Source organism: Lytechinus variegatus, chromosome 6 (assembly GCF_018143015.1).
Source record: "Lytechinus variegatus isolate NC3 chromosome 6, Lvar_3.0, whole genome shotgun sequence".
Classification (NCBI taxonomy): Eukaryota; Metazoa; Echinodermata; class Echinoidea; order Temnopleuroida; family Toxopneustidae; genus Lytechinus; species Lytechinus variegatus.
In genome coordinates, this window is record NC_054745.1 from 20,938,110 (window position 1) to 20,954,827 (window position 16,718).

The window sequence follows — 16,718 nt, forward strand, 5'->3', positions numbered from 1 at the left end:
TGAAACTTGCAGCATTATGCTCACATTTTTCAGTTTTCTGGTGTTAAATTGATCTTCAAAAATTCAAAATTACAAAAATAATAATTCACAATTAATATTCATCATTTAATAAATAATCATTTTAATCATAAAATTTTCTCAAAACGGCATTCTGATATCAACAAAGCTCATCAAAATTACATGTACATCATATCAAAGTAGTTCAAGGGTCAAGCCTATGCTACATTATTTGTGGTGTTTACGAATGGATCAAAGGATCTACACGAGATCGGTCTGGTATTAAGAAACTTCTCATTTTTCATTCTTACCCCTTCATCTGCTTTTAAAGGGGAAGTTCACCCTGACAAAAAGTTTATTGTAAAAATAGCAGAAAAAATAATAAAAAATATTGCCGAAGGTTTGAGAAAATTTCATCAAATAATTAAAAAGTTATTACAATTTCAATTATTTGATTTGTGACGTCATATGCGAGCAGCATTCCTACATAGCGAATGGTAAAATATCAATGAAATGTCATTTTCTCAGAAAATTGAAAATGGTTTTCACTGTAACTTTTGTATATCAATAGACAAATCATTTCACACCCGATCATGAAAAGAAAACAAAATTAAGTCATCAGGAACCATACAAAATTTGAAATTCATACATTTTATATTATATAACACATGGGGCAGCTGCTTGTTTATGACGTCACAAATCCAAAATTTTGAACTCTAATAACTTTCTTACTCTTTAACGGATTTTCCTCAAACCTTCACCAATATTTTTTACTATTTTTTCTGCTATTTTTACAACAAAGTTTTCTTCAGGGTGAACTTCCCCTTTAATAGGTGTATTTCATAGTTAAATAAAATCAAGAGAAACAAACCGATTTCGTCTTCTAAATATGAATTTCTTAGGGAAATCCATCCATGTTGACAAGTCTCACTTTAATAGGCATGTATGGCGGCCATTTCAAGGCTCCATGATTTAAAAGTATATGTAAAAATATTTGAAAACATCACAGAGTCCTCAAGGCTAATAATTACCGCCTTTCATTTGTCCAGACGACATACATTGTAGACCAAAAGCTTCGGTCTCTGCTTGGTTTGGTTGTTCCGCTGAACTCTGTTGGCTCCACTCACCAATTAAAGAGACCAAAATTCTCATTCGATCTGTACAGGGACTTGATGAACATAGGCCCTTATAAATGTATTAAGTTCAGATAAACCAGGGAAGTGAGAGTTGTGCGACAGCCAAAGTAAGTCACTGTTTTTCTTTTCCTTTTTAGTTTGGTTTTCCTGTTTTGGTGCATTTCAGGCCAAAACAGAAAAGTTCTAATCTTTCTTTTGGTCCCATCCTTTTTGTATATTTTTATGAAAGACAAAATTTGATGAGCCCCGTCAGGCGATTTGACTTTGTTGATCCCACAATTTAATGGTGGCTGCACGATCGCAAGCCGTCTGTGTACGACTAGATCTATTTCTATTTTTGAATTTTCAAAAACTCCTCAAATTCAAAATAAAAAATAGCTGCCGGCGGCTGTCTAGGGAAAGAAAGCAATTTAAAATAATTTGTGTGCACATACATGATACACACGTACATTACTTAGAGTTAGACTTAAGAAAGACAATCCTGGTCTTAATCCCCCCCCCCCCTGGCCTTGGGCGGCTTCACCGATCCACCAGCGCGGCGGGGACGGGTCCTGTCCGTCCCGGGAGAGGCTCCGTCTGATACTGATAGACTGAGAAGTGAAAATGAAAACTGAATCATGACATAAAGGAGCCAGTAAAACTCGATTTCTCCAGTCACATTGCAAAATTGTCAATGAAATTTGAAAACTGCAAGTTTATCGACATGATAACAGAGAATTTGAATATTTTGGAACTGAAGTGGAAACCCAAATAATGGAATTTCGAAGCGAAATCGGGACAGTCCCCGACTGGATTGCCCGAGTGAGTCAATCGATTTTCTCAGAACTCAACTGAAGAAAAAAAAACGTTTTCTCTTCTATTCTTTGACCAATATGAATTACAAGTAACACTTCATTTCTTACCTATCGCTCATGGCTCCTTGTGTCGATGATAAATTCCAAATATATTTCCTATTTTTGGTGGTCTAACAGCAGAAATTAGAGAGGAAAAAATATCATTTTGGACGCCGTCGCAGCTTCCGCCATGTTATTGACAATAGTGGTCATTCATTTACCGTAGATGGCGACATAGCAGTCATTGACAATCAGAGATATTTATTTTACCCATAGAGATTTACTAATTAGTATACATCGCAATGATTTTACCACTTTAACAAATTTGGCACGGAATGGGGGGGGGGGGGTTAGCAATTAATCATAGTACCGGTATACGCTTGATTTTTACGATTGATTGTACATTGCAATCAGGTTGCAGAAAATATTCTTCTACGATCATTGATAAGCTTTGTGTAACGTACGGGACCCTCATCTTGGAAAACTCGAAATGTAAATTCACTTGGTATGCTTATTGTTGGCCCGATAATGTGTAACGTTAGATCTATATTTGGTTTATAAACCCTATTACGCTGTGGAAGTACTGGGGGGAGGGGTTCAAGCCCCCCCCCCCCCCCATAAATGCGCTCATGCCTGCCAGCACTCTTTCCTTATTTTTTCTTCTTTTTTTGTCAGTATGTGCAACCGACGTAAGAGGGCAATGGGGATGATGATGCTAGGCTGTTTCGGAGGCTTTGAATCACCCTACACAAATCTCTGGAACTTGTCTTTCCATGACGTTTCCAATAAGCCCTCATCCCTACGAGCTAATATTTTTTCAAGCAGTTTCGTGCCACTATTACCTGGCCGTGCATTAATCCGATTACTATTTTACATGCCAGGGGCGGACCCAAGATTTTCCAGGGAGAGGACATATTTTCCTATTGAGCCGGACTAGCTGAGCAGAAAGAAAAAAATTGTTTCCCCAAAAAATGTAAGTTATTTGTCCACGAAATATTTGACAAGCAAAAACAAAATAGAAGAAAGGGTTTTTAATTGTGGAGGAACGACCCTTCCCATAAATAAAATTGTTTTGACCCTCAAGGGGAGGGGGCATCATTTCATGAACGGCATATTCACATTAAACCGGATGTGCCCCCTGGATTCACAACTGTTACATGCTTTACTATTTATTATAAAATTATCCATCTTCTCGATTGTCATACATAATTCTGTATATATATATATATATATATATATATATATATATATATATATATATATATGAAGTTGTTAATTTGTCATTGACTTAAGAATATGCAGTTCTGTAAAAAAAAAAAAGAGAGAAAATGTAGTGCCTTGCATGTATATGAGTCTTGATTTCCTCAACAAATATCATTCATCTAACTCTCCATAATCTGCTACTGCTCCTGTCCCCCTCCTCTCATTCTTTCTCCTCCTTCTTGTTCTTGTTGGTCTTCTTCTCCTCTTTCATTCACCTCCTACTCCTTATTTTCTTTTTTTTCTTTTTATTCCTCTTCTTCTCCGTCTCATATTTCATTATCTTCTTTTTATCCTTATCCTTATTTTCTTTATTCATCTTCAACTTCTCCCCCTCCTCCTTCTTTCACCTCCTACTCCTTTGTTCTTCTTCTCCTCCTCTTCCTTCTCCTTCTCTGTCTTATCTTTCATTATCTTCTTTTTATCCTTATCCTTATTTTCTTTCTTCATCTTCAACTTCTCCCCCTCCTCCTTCTTTCACCTCCTACTCCTTTGTTCTTCTCCTCCTCTTCCTTCTTCTCCTTCTCTGTCTTATCTTTCATTATCTTCTTTTTATCCTTATCCTTATTTTCTTTCTTCATCTTCAACTTCTCCCCCTCCTCCTTCTTTCACTTCCTCCTCCTCCTTCTTCTTCTTCTTCTCCTTCTTCTAGTGGAAGTTTTAGTAGCATAGTGCTAGTGGTACGTAGTAGTAGTATAAGTAGTAGTAGTAGGAGCAGCAGCAATAGTACTACTAGTAGTAGAAATGTTAGTAGACGTAGTAGTAGTAGTAATAGTAATAGTAGAAATAGTAGGAGGAGGAGGAGTAGTCGTAGTAGTAGTAGAAGTAGAAGTAGTAGTAGTCGTAGTAGTAGTAGTGGACCATCATATAGTCTACCTTCATTAAGTCTTTGCTATTCCAACCATCAACATTTCAACTAATAACCATTAGGTCCAGTAACCATTTGGTCCAATCATCATTTCGTCTAATCGCCAGTTTTTCAATGTCCATTTCATCTCATAATCAGTTGGTCTAATATCCATTTTATTCTCATTCATTTTTCCCGATTAACACCTAGTCCAATTAGACCAAACGATATATATACTAAATGCTTATTAGACCAACTGGTTATTGACAAAATGGTGACAGAACGAAAAGGCAATTAGATGATGTGGATATTGGACTGAGAGTAGACAAAGTGATAGTAGATGAATTGATAATTGGAATAATTGGCATTAGACCCGGGGGGGGGGGGGGCCACTTACATTGACGAGTGGATACCATGCGCGACCAAAAAAACACGTAAAAAGGATGTCTTTTTCACGATAGGGCACGTTACGTACGTAACGTGATAAGGGTGTCAAAAACACAAAAATAATGAAAAAAGGGTATCTATTTCGCTAGAAAAATTATGTGATTAGGGTCGAATTTGTGGGAATGATAAAACAAAATTAAAATGTTTTATAAAGGATGTCCTTTTTGCCCCAACACTTTGTGTTTAGAGTCCGATTTGCACGAGGTGTAGAAGGTGGGGTCGTACTAAACCAAAAGGTAAAGCCGACGACCGAAGGACCCGTAACAATAAAACATTCCTGTACTTGTTTAGGGGTTCATTTCAGGGAATATTTGCCAAGAGTATCGTTTTGTTTCCAATACTTGTTAAGGGTAGGGTTTCACACGCCAATACTTGTTAAGGGGTGCATTTTCAGAATATGGAAATTACGTGTTTAGGGTGCTTTTCGAGACCCCATTGTCGCGCATGGTATCCACTCGTGAATGGAAGTGGCCCCCCCGGGCATTAGACCAATTGCAAATAAACCATCAAATCAGACTTGCACTATACCTAAATCGTTAACCATATTCAATGAAATATGCCATACAGATCTTTTTCTCCTACAATTCACTGATATAAACACAAATCCAACTTCACAATGTACAGTAGTATGTAATTTATTAAAGTTTATATTCTCTACAATATTTTGAAAATTGTCATTTGAATACCACCAAAATTGGTAATCTTATACTTCTTTTAATTAACTCTAAATATTAGCCATATACATATATCTCTCTTGAATCAATATACATACTAATCATAACCAAAAATGAACCAAAATATATGTAAACTGATAAATTTCATTCAAATGCCTTGTTAGTACAGGGTGATATTACATAAAACTTAGTAATTGATCGTAGGTCCGATTTCTGTGATTGATTGCAATGATAATGTGCAAGATTAATGATAAAATCAATCCCACGATCAATTGCTTAGTTTCATGACACAGGGCTTGAAAGATACATTACAACTTAGATAGTGTTATGCTGCAAGCGAGCATCATATTGGCATACCTAGCAACTTATAAATTTTCACTAGTTGAAGCAAAAACCGAACATATTGGCCATATATCGATATAAATACCATTCAGTGTATAATATAAATGATAAACCAATAAAGCACAAAGACACATTTCTTAAATGCTACTTTTAACTTAATCATGATGCTATAGAACTTAAAACAATACAACCAGAGACGCAGGCCCAGTCTTACAAAGAGTTGCGATTGATTGGATCAATCATAACTCTATACAAGACAGGACCCTGATTCATAAAGCTCAGAAATCGATCACAGGGTTCATTTCTACGATTGACCGCAGTGATAATTGTGTGTGAAAAAACGTTAAACCAAGTCACTTTAGCTTATGATCATTGGGGCTTTGATATCATTTTATTATATATAGATATATTTTTATTAACCATTTATGAATATAGATATATACATACATGTATAATATTTCACCAGTGTCACCCGCAAACATGAATACCAACACTTGTCATTTACCCGCCACTAGAATCTAACCAGAGAATCATTCCCACTGTTTTATTTTATCCATATATCAATGTTACATAATACATTCCATTTCTAATTTATTGCACAGATGAAGAAGCCATTGCCCAAATAAGAATAAATCCTTTGATTTCCTCATTATCTATTCTTTGCTTTTTTTCTCATTATGCAAAAAGCGGATAATTCAGCTGCAAGTTTTTTTTTCTTCTCTCAACCACTTATATCAACAAAAATTTGGAAAACAATCAGGAAAAAAAATGCAGTTTCAAAGTTGACTGCCGTTATATTGGACACTATACACATTTCGACTAAAGGTTGTAGACAATGCATTTATTGTGAAGATTAAGATTGGATTAACATTAAGTCCATCCTGGCAATATATTTCTTCAAATACATAAATCACTGACAGTATTCCACCTTTGTGAATACAAAAAGAATACAAGTTTCAAACAGGGAAATTATATACAGTGCATCTCACAAAAAAAAAGAAACCTGTTTTCAGAGACAGATTTCACAATCATTTAATGTTTTTACTTTAAATTTGATACTCATTGCAAGAATGGAATATCATCTCTAATTTGTTTGAAACCTACAGCAAATCATTCATGCATGGCAGATTACAAACAATAGATATTGAGACATATCAGAAACGATTTGTGCAGAAGCTTACGTGTGAATCTGAATCCACTCTCATTTCAGGGATCAGTGATACCCTTTTTACACAGGCTAAAATTTCCTTAACCCTATCTAGGCCGGGGTATTTTGGGAGTTCATATGGCCGGGGGGGGGGCCTCCAAGGCCCCCCCAAGATCTCGGCCATCGACCGCGCGATCGCGCCGAAAATTGGCACACTAGTTGCCTGGGACATAATCTACAAGATCGTATGGTAATTTATTTCATGCGAATTGCTATTACGTGATTATGCTAATTTATGCGTAATTAGTATGCGAAATCATACTTTTCCCTCTAACTCCCTAAATAAAGCTCCAAATGTACTAATTCTTGGTATACAAACTCTTTGTGCTGTTCTTAGCAAGTGTACATGAAAAAAATTGCGATATCAAATCATTTTCTTATGTATTATATTGTTTTTTGCAATTTCTTATGTATTTCTTTGTTTTTTGACCTTTTGTTTTTCATTGTTTTTTCAATGAAATTTGTTGGGGACTCTTCTGTGATCATAAAAAGTATAAAATAATTACATTTAGACCAGCAAAACTAAAAATAATCATGCATTTATGAATTTTGGTTGAAAACACAATTTGCATTGACTTTGTACACGAAATCACGTTTTTGAGCAATTTTTGGTCTGACATGCACTTACATAATGTTGCGTAATTTCGGAATCACGTACCCGGGTGACGCAAAATTGATCTCAAAAGTTGTGCAAGACTTGGATGTAAAAAGTCAGTGAGCGGCGCGGTCAAAAAAATTCGCGCGGCGAAAATATCGCACAATTTGTTGAGGGGGGGCCTCCGAGGCCCCCCCCCCCCGGCCTAGATAGGGTTAACCCCGTACTATAGGTGGGGCTAAATTGCCATTTAGCCCCACCTATAGTACGGGGTTTAGCTTAGCCCACTTTCTTTTTACACAGCATTTTTGCAAAGTGGGCTAACCCCACCTTTAGTACAGGATTATATGGCCCTGCAAAAAAGCAGGGTTATCCCAGCAATTGCGGTGCTAAGAGCGATAGTACGGGGGTTAAGATCGCTAGTGTAAAACGAAAGTGGGCTAAGCTTAACCCCGTACTATAGGTGGGGGGCTAAATGGCAATTTAGCACCACCTATAGTACGGGGTTAAGGAAATTTTAGCGTGTGTAAAAAGTGTACGAGTTATACTTGTACTACGAATGATCGACAAAAACCACTAGTCCGGGGTTAGCGAGTTTCGTGTGTGAAAAGCAAGCATTCCTTATCCGGGTTAGCAATAACAATCTGGCATGTGTGAAAAGGAAAAAAAATAGTACGGGGTAAAGGATAGTACGGGGTTAGCGATAGTCCGGGGATAAGAAAATTCTGTGTAAAAAGGGTATGAGAGTATCTTAACAAAGAATACAAAAGAAATGCTAATGAGCCATTCATGGAAGAAGGAAACCAAGATTCAGATGTCTTTTTTCTTCAAAGGCAAAAGAATTATAATTTTTCATTTGCATAATCCTGTAATTCAACTATTTCTCTTTAATACCTAATATGAGATGAACACTTCACGTATTAATGAGCAAAACGTGTTTAAAATTTTATTGTCAAAATCAAGCTGCGCAGAAAATTTGGACACAATTGAATTATATGATTATGCAAATGAAAAATCATAATTCTTTTGCCTTTGAAGAAAAAAAGACATCGGAATCTTGGTTTCCTTTTTTTCTGAGATGCACAGTACATGTATATATTCCTAGATGTAATAGCCCATTGTGACCTTGACGTTGGAGCTGTAGTCGTAATCTAGGGTTAACTTAGGGATAGCAAGGAATAAAAAGGCCATAATTTAAGTTCCATCCATACCCTGTGAAATGTAGGGTGTTAAATATTCAACACCATGCTGGTAACACACATGGATGTCACTTCAAAGTCTAATAGCCTTTTAAGGAATCCTGATTCTTCTTCATTTTAATTTTTTAACAATAGAGAATTTGGTTACACTTCGTATTTCCGAAGCTTCGTAATTCCGAAGGTTCGTAATTCCGAAACACGTAAATTGCCTATACCTCGATGTTCGTTAATCCGAAAACGAAAAAGGGTTCGTTAATCCGAACATTTGTGGCGTAATTCCGACGATTCGTTATTCCGAAGGTTCGTTAATCCGAAAACGAAAAAAGGTTCGTTATTCCGAAGGTTCGTTGATCCGAAAACGAAAAAAGGTTCGTTATTCCGAAGGTTCGTTGATCCGAAAACGAAATAAGGTTCGTTTTTCCGAAGGTTCGTTAATCCGAAAACGAAATAAGGTTCGTTTTTCCGAAGGTTCGTTAATCCGAAAACGAAATAAGGTTCGTTTTTCCGAAGGTTCGTTAATGCGAAAACGAAATAAGGTTCGTTAATCCGAAAACAACATAAGGTTCGTTAATCCGAAAACAAAATGAGGTTCGTTAATCCGAAAACAACATAAGGTTCGTTAATCCGAAAACAAAATAAGGTTTGTTAATCCGAAAAAATGAAAACCGGGAAACCAGAGGCAGAGGCAAGGGGAGGGGGGCGGGGGACACTGTTGCCGTTCAATTATCATATGAGGATGGGAAGGCAAGGGCGGCCGAACGAATTTTCGTTAGGGGTAAAGCCAACAAATGAAACTCATACGTCAAAATGGGCACTTTGGTCATATTTTCACCTTAAGACTATCATCTGCTTGAAGTCATTGTGTGTTTGATAGTGATTAAGTAGAGAAAAACTTTTTCGAAGTGACTTCTTATTATGGCAAAATGTATATTTAGGCTTTATTTTTCGGGAGAGATTATAATGAGCGAGCGGCTTCGTAAAACAAATTCAAAGGTGAAGTTGTATAACGTTTTTTTGTGGTCAATTATTCTTTAAATGGCATTATTGCGAGGTGTTGCTAGCGTGAATCACAAGCTAAAACTTTAGGTTATTTCAATAAAAAATGAAAATTAGTTTTTTTAAATCCGAGCAGATTTCTGCTGTCATTAAAAAGATGTGCATCTAACTAAAGAATTAACACGAGCGCAAAACGCGAACTTAAACATACTGACCAGAAAAGGAACCTGTTAAAGAAAGCATTTAGTGACCTCTTTAGGATGCATATTTCACCAATCGAATGAGAGTGCGAAGCGCAAGCTGAAATTTTTCAAAATTCCAGCCTGAAAACTTAACTTAACTTGTATACTTTAAAAAGAGTATTTTATTTCGAAAAAAACATGAAAAACGGCATATTTATTTTTGAAAAAGGTACTTTCCCATTTTGGAAAATATTAATTCCCCAGTTTTTTTTTATTTCATTTTGATGCCCCCTGCCTCCCTCCCGGCGGATCCAACTTTCGTCAAATAGAGGGGGGGGGGGCAATTTTTTTAGCCATATTTTCCTTGATCGGCAGTTTAAAGTTGATATTTTTTGTTTCTTTGAAAGGGTAGTCCTACACTCTAAAAAATGAAGTGCTAATTTAGCTCTTAAAGAGCGTGTATAGTGACCGCACTTCGAAGTGCTGATTTGTCTAGTTCAAATTTGAACTAGACAAATCAGCACTCCGAAGTGCAGTCACTATACATTTGTGATCTTCAAAGCGAGATGCCTATGTAACTAAATTTAGATAATAACTGCTAGCAAGAAGCGCGAACAGAATTTTTAAATATATAAGCTCTGACCTGATCTAAAGGGGACATTTTAAGAACTTTTTGCAGTTAGCTATGAAGACGATGCGTGTTTTAACCAATGGCGGCGGAACGTATTATTTTTTTGGGGGGGGGCAAAGCAAAAAAAAAGGGGGCCAATAGGGGCAATTTGGTGCAAACGGATATTTTCACCATTAGATTATCATCTGTGTAAAGAGGTTGTGTGTTTTGTAGTAACTAAATTGAGCACAATTTTTTAAGTGATCACTAAAGTTATATATTTACGTTTCATTTCTGCGAGCGTAGAGAGCAAGCGGTTTGGGGGAAAAGTCAAATCTGAAGATGTAAAATTCGCCTTTTTGGTCAATTACTGTTAAAAGGGCATCCTTGTGAGATGTTGCGAGCGAATCACGTGCTCAAACTTTTGGAAATTTCATGTGGGCCTAGAATGATAATATTGATATAGATATCATTTGCCCAGGGAAGCCACTTCAGTTCTGAAAACTATTCTCCCAGCTATTATTATTTTTTTACAAGAATTCTTAGAACACGTAGAATGTCCAGTTTTCAGGTTTGAAAATCGGAAAAATTTGGCTCACGTTTCTCGCTCGCATCAAGTATTGTTTATTGAGGAACTCATTCTATTCCTGGTTACAAAAAAAAGAAGTATGAAATGTCCAGTTTTCAGGTTGGAATATCACAAATTTTAAGCTTGCGGTTCGCGCTCTCATTATTTAGTTCGTGAGATATCTATATTCTATTCATGATTCACTAAATGCAGTCCTTAAAAGATTACTTTCTGAAGCCTGTTGCATAAAACTTTTTACCTGAGAAAACTCTGGTAAAAACTAAAAACTATAAGGTTAGTCTGATTTCCGCCATTGACTTTAGCACAGGGCAAAAACTTCTGTAAAAACAACCTGAGTTTTCTCAGGGAAAAGTTTCATGCAACGGGCCCCAGGTCAGTATTTCAACAAATTACAGCTCGCCCTCGCATTAATTCTTTAGAAAGATACACATCTTTCTCACGATTACAAAAAAAAAATGCTCCGAATGCTCACTTCACGTCTTGTTACATGAAATGTCTACTAGTTTCAGCTTGCGATTCGCGCTTTCAACATCTCACAAGGATCATTATTAGTATTATTTTTATTACCAGCAGAAGCTGTTATTAAAAATGACATCCCCTCCAATACAAATCCTATTATCTAGAGGTTGCTCGCGCGCTTCCAACACACTTGATCCCCTGCATCTTTAATTAAACCATTTGCTTATAGGCAGCAATTGCTCAGATAAAATCGAAATTAGCCTATGCTTGATCAGGGCGCCATTCTTAATGAAATACATGTTTTGGCCCCAACACACGCATGTATCATCGATCATTATTACTATCATTGCATAATATCGTGTAATCTTGTAATGACAACATCGTTTGTGTTACCAAAATAAATTGTTTTCATTTTCGGAAATACGAACCTTATTTAATTTTCGGATTAACGAACCTTATTTCGTTTTCGGATTAACGAACCTTATTCCGTTTTCGGATTAACGAACCTTCGGAATTACGAACCTTATTTCGTTTTCGGATTAACGAACCTTCGGAATTACGAACCTTATGTCGTTTTCGGATTAACGAACCTTCGGAATTACGAACCTTATTTTGTTTTCGGATTAACGAACCTTCGGAATTACGAACCTTATTTCGTTTTCGGATTAACGAACCTTCGGAATTACGAACCTTATTTCGTTTTCGGATTGACGAACCTTCGGAATTACGAACCTTCGGAATTACGAACCTTCGGAAATACGAACCTTCGGAATAACCGAACCTTCGGAATTACGAAGCTTCGGAATTACGAATGTATGCGAGAGAAAGTAACACCACAAGGTGTTGTCCCATTTTACTTCTAGGCCAGTGCTACACCAATAGAATTAACACCAGTGAAGCTTAGTCAATGCCAAGTAGTGTCCCTATTGACACAACACTAGCAAAGTGTATAAAGTGTACCACTGGATGCGGTGTCAAGTTGACACCAGGAAATGCTAGGTCATTACACTTCATCATGGTGTAGTTTCAACACCTGCCAGTGTAGTCCCTTATTGAAGCTGAGTGGTGTTACTTTCAGCACAGATATATTTGCAGTGTATGATTATTTGTTCTACATCAATAGACCAGTTCGTAGTTACCTCATGGACAATTTGGGTCAGATGACCTTTCATTTCTTTCATTATGATAGGCAGATTTCAAAGCAAGATATTATGTAAGGTTGTCATACATAGCAGGATGAAGAAATTGAATAGACCAGGTGACTAGAATAGCACACCAATGAACACTCTATGATGGTTTTTGTTGCATTTCCTCTTTGAATGCAATGTACATGTACTCGGCCATCTGTTAAAAGCCAGTGTTAGTGGATGCATTGGGTTTTTTTTTTTGTGGATCTAGTGAAAAACATGTTTCAAAGAATATATGAATAATCAAGACATCAAAGATGGTGCTTATCTCATTAAATATTAACCCTATCTAGGCCGGGGTATTTTGGGAGTTCATATGGCCGGGGGGGGGCCTCCCAGGCCCCCCCCCCTAAGATCTCGGCCGTTGACAGCGCGATCGCGCCGAAAATTGGCATGCTGGTTGCCTGGGACATAATCTCCAAGATTGTATAGTATTTTTATTTGTGCGAATCGCTATTAAGTGATTATGCTAATTTATGCGTAATTAGTATGCGAAATCATACTTTTTCCTCTAACTCCCTAAATAAAGCTCCAAATGTACTAATTTTTGGTATTGAAACTCTTTGTGGTGTTCTTAGCAAGTGTACATGAAAAAATTGCGATATGAAATCATTTTCTTATGTATTTTATTGTTTTTTGCAATTTCTTATGTATTTCCTTGTTTTTTGACCATTTGTTTTTTCAATGAAATTTGTTGGGGACTCTTCTGTGATCATAAAAAGCATAAAATAAATACATTTAGAGCAGCAAAACTAAAAATAATCATACATTTATGAATTTTGGTTGAAAACACAATTTGCATTGACTTTGTACACGAAATCACGTTTTTGAGCAATTTTCGGTCTGACATGCACTTACATAATGTTGCGTGATTTCGGAACCACATACCCGGAGGATGCAAAGTTGGTCTCAAAAGTTGCGCAAGACTTGAAAGTAAAAAGTCAGCGAGTGGCGCGGTCAACAAATTTTGCGCGATTTGTTGAGGGGGGCCTCCGAGGCCCCCCCCCCTAGATAGGGTTAAACCATCACATCACTTTAGTACAAATGACCTTCTTCTGATCATGCGCAGAGTGGAACTATGAACTGGCTTATAGCAGGTATGTTGGGTTCACCTTGCTGGAAAGTACATGGCCGGCCACACAGTGTATTCATAGGCCTGTATTCTGAAGTCAAATTTAACTTACGGTAGACCACGGTCAAACTCCGTGCTTAAATCGTATTCTGAAGTCAAATTTAACTTAGACCACGGTCTAACTCTGTGCTTAAATCGTATTCTGAAGTCAAATTTAACTTAGACCACGGTCTAACTCTGTGCTTAAATCGTATTCTGAAGTCAAATTTAACTTAATAATAATAATAATACCAACATGCTTATATAGCGCATATCACTGCCAAATGCTTCCCTATGCGCTTCATTGGATATTATTACCCTGGCTTTAGCCCCGCAGCCTTTTTACAGCGCGGTGGCATTTCAAGGAATAAATTCCTGCCAGGTACCCACTTACCTCACCTGGGTCGAGTGCAGCACAACGTGGACGAATTTCTTGCTGAAGGAAATTACGCCATGGCTGGGATTCGAACCCACGACCCTCTGTTTCAAAGTCCGAAGACTAATCCACTGGGCCACAACGCTCCACCACGGTCTAACTCTGTGCTTAAATCGTATTCTGAAGTCAAATTTAACTTAGACCACGGTCTGACTCTGCTAAAATCATGGCGAGCCAAAAATTAGAAAATTCTGTTATCTTGTATATTTCTTATGTTTATTATTTTGTTTCATTTTGCTTTTATAACAAAGAAAAATACTTCAGTTATCATTCCCAGACAATTATAAACGATTTGGGTGCCATATGAGTTAATAAATTGGATGTGTATGTAAGGGATTTGTGCTCTAATTGGCTCTCCATAGTCCAACCACAACTTTAAACCAGGGTTTAAGTTAAACTCGAGTTCAGAATACGGGCCAACATGTATATAGGGCATTCTAGGGCTTCATTGCTCTGCATCACATTTGACTATCCGTAGTTAAACAACTTTAGACCAGGTAGGTGTTTCATATAGCTGTTCGAAAGTTAAGAGCGACTTTAAGGACTGGTGATCCTTTCTTGTGGTAAATGGTACATTCATTGGCGATGGTTAGGCGCATAAGAAAGGTTCACCAGTCGTTCTTAAAGTCGCTCTTAACTTACGAACAGCTTTACGAAACAGCCCCCAGGGTTTAAATTGAACTGGAGTTGAGAACAAGGGCCAGTGACAATTTGTCAGGGTGAATACCGTGAGCTATACCTCCTATCTACTCTCCTAGGAATCACCTAATAGAAACAGTATATAGCAATAGAGAATACAAGTTCTATAGATACATACAACATTGGAAGCAGGAATATGTTGAATACAGTGCATCACAGGAAAAGATACTCCCAGGGAGTGGAAAGAGTACCAGGCAAATACAAGTTATGTACACAACTAGCATTTTAAGGCAGGAATCATACGTTGACTACCATCCAAAATAGGAAACAGTCACGATATACTCCTAGGGAGCGGAGAGAGTGCGCACCTTGTAAGCAGGGCAATGCATGTTATAGGACACAGCTAGCATACAAGGCAGGAATCATGAGTTGACTACAGTGCTAAATTGGAAGAGACAGCATCAAGAGATACTCCCAGGGAGTGGAAAATGGAGACCTACACACATTGTGAGCAGGCGAATTCAAGTTATAGATACAAATAGTATTTGAGGCAGGAATCATAAGCTGAATACAGTGCAACAAAGGAAAAGAGATCATCAAGAAATCGTCAAGAAATTATCAAGAAAAAACAACCCAGGGAGTGGAGTGTGTACACACATTGTACACGGCCGAATCCAAGTTGAGGGATACAAATACCATTTGAGGCAGGAATCTTAAGTTGACTACATTGTAGCACAAGGAAAGAGCACATCAAGAGATAATCACAGGGAGTGGAGGGTGTACACGCCTTGCCAGTAAGCTGATGCAAATTATGGGACAGAAATAGCATGCAAGGCAGGAATGAGAAATCGAAACTGACTACATTGTAGCATAGTGAAAAAAGAGCATCAAGAATAATCCCAGGGAGTGGAGAATGTACCCACCATTCGAGCAGGTATATACAAGTTATAGAATATAAATACAATGTAGCATTAAAGGCAGGAATCACAAGTTGGCTACAGTACAACACAGGACAAGAGATTGTCAAGAGACACTCCCAGGGAGCGGAGAGTGTACACACATGTGAGCAGGCAAATACAAGTTATAAGATACAAACAGCATTTTGAAGCAGGAATCATTAAGGTTGATGTCAACTAAACATAGGAACAAACAAGTGGAATGCCTCTGGTCGTCTCACCTGCATCACGCGGTTCAATATAGCAGCAGTGCTGACTTTGAATACTACTCTAACTCGCACAAGATGTTCAGTGATACATGGTTACTCTTATGTCCACTTTTTATGAACTAGACCAATAAAATTACAGAGATATGATGGTTATTCAACAAAAAAACCAAACATGGCTAAAGTTCATTGACCTTACATGACCTTTGACCTTGATCATGTGACCTGAAACTCGAACAGGATGTTCAGTGATACTTGATTACTCTTATGTACAAGTTTCATGAATCAGATCCATAAACTTTCAAAGTTATGATGATGGTAATTCAACAGATACACCCAATTCGGCCAAAGTTCATTGACCTTTGACCTTGGTCATGTGACGTGAAACGCGCACAGGATGTTCAGTGATACTTGATTACTCTAATGTCCAAGTTTAATGAACTAGACCAATAAACTTTCAAAGTTATGATGGTAATTCAACAGATACCCCCGATTCGACCAAAGTTCATTGACCCTAAATGACCTTTGACCTTAATCATGAGACCTGAAACTTGCACAAAATTTTCAGTGATGCTTGATTACTATTATGTCCAAGTTTCATGAATCAGATCCATAAACTTTCAAAGTTAAGATGGGAATTCAACAGATATCCCCAATTCGGCCAAAGTTCATTGACCCTAAATGACCTTTGACCTTGGTCATGTGACGTGAAACTCATGCAGGATGTTTAGTGATACTTGATTTACCTTATGTCCAAGTTTCATGTACTAGGTCCATATATTTTCTAAGTTATGATGACATTTCAAAAAC

The 16,718-nt window shown here is 37.3% G+C and overlaps 1 protein-coding gene and 1 long non-coding RNA gene across 4 annotated transcripts in view; one reads left to right on the plus strand and one right to left on the minus strand.

Annotated features, from left to right (window-relative positions):
* The window catches only part of LOC121417171, an 85,973-nt gene extending 83,792 nt beyond the window's left edge, over positions 1-2,181 (minus strand). For all 3 annotated transcript variants that reach the window (XM_041610763.1, XM_041610764.1, XM_041610762.1), the window contains exon 1: positions 2,036-2,181. In XM_041610763.1, coding sequence (XP_041466697.1) covers positions 2,036-2,046 — 11 coding nt within the window. In that variant the 5' untranslated portion in view covers positions 2,047-2,181. The remainder of the gene's footprint in view (positions 1-2,035) is intronic.
* Positions 2,182-14,355: 12,174 nt separating this feature from the next.
* LOC121417174 lies at positions 14,356-15,792 on the plus strand. Its single transcript, XR_005970323.1, has 2 exons — positions 14,356-14,604; positions 14,776-15,792. It is a non-coding gene; the product is annotated as an uncharacterized LOC121417174 (long non-coding RNA).
* The last annotated feature ends 926 nt before the right edge of the window (positions 15,793-16,718 follow it).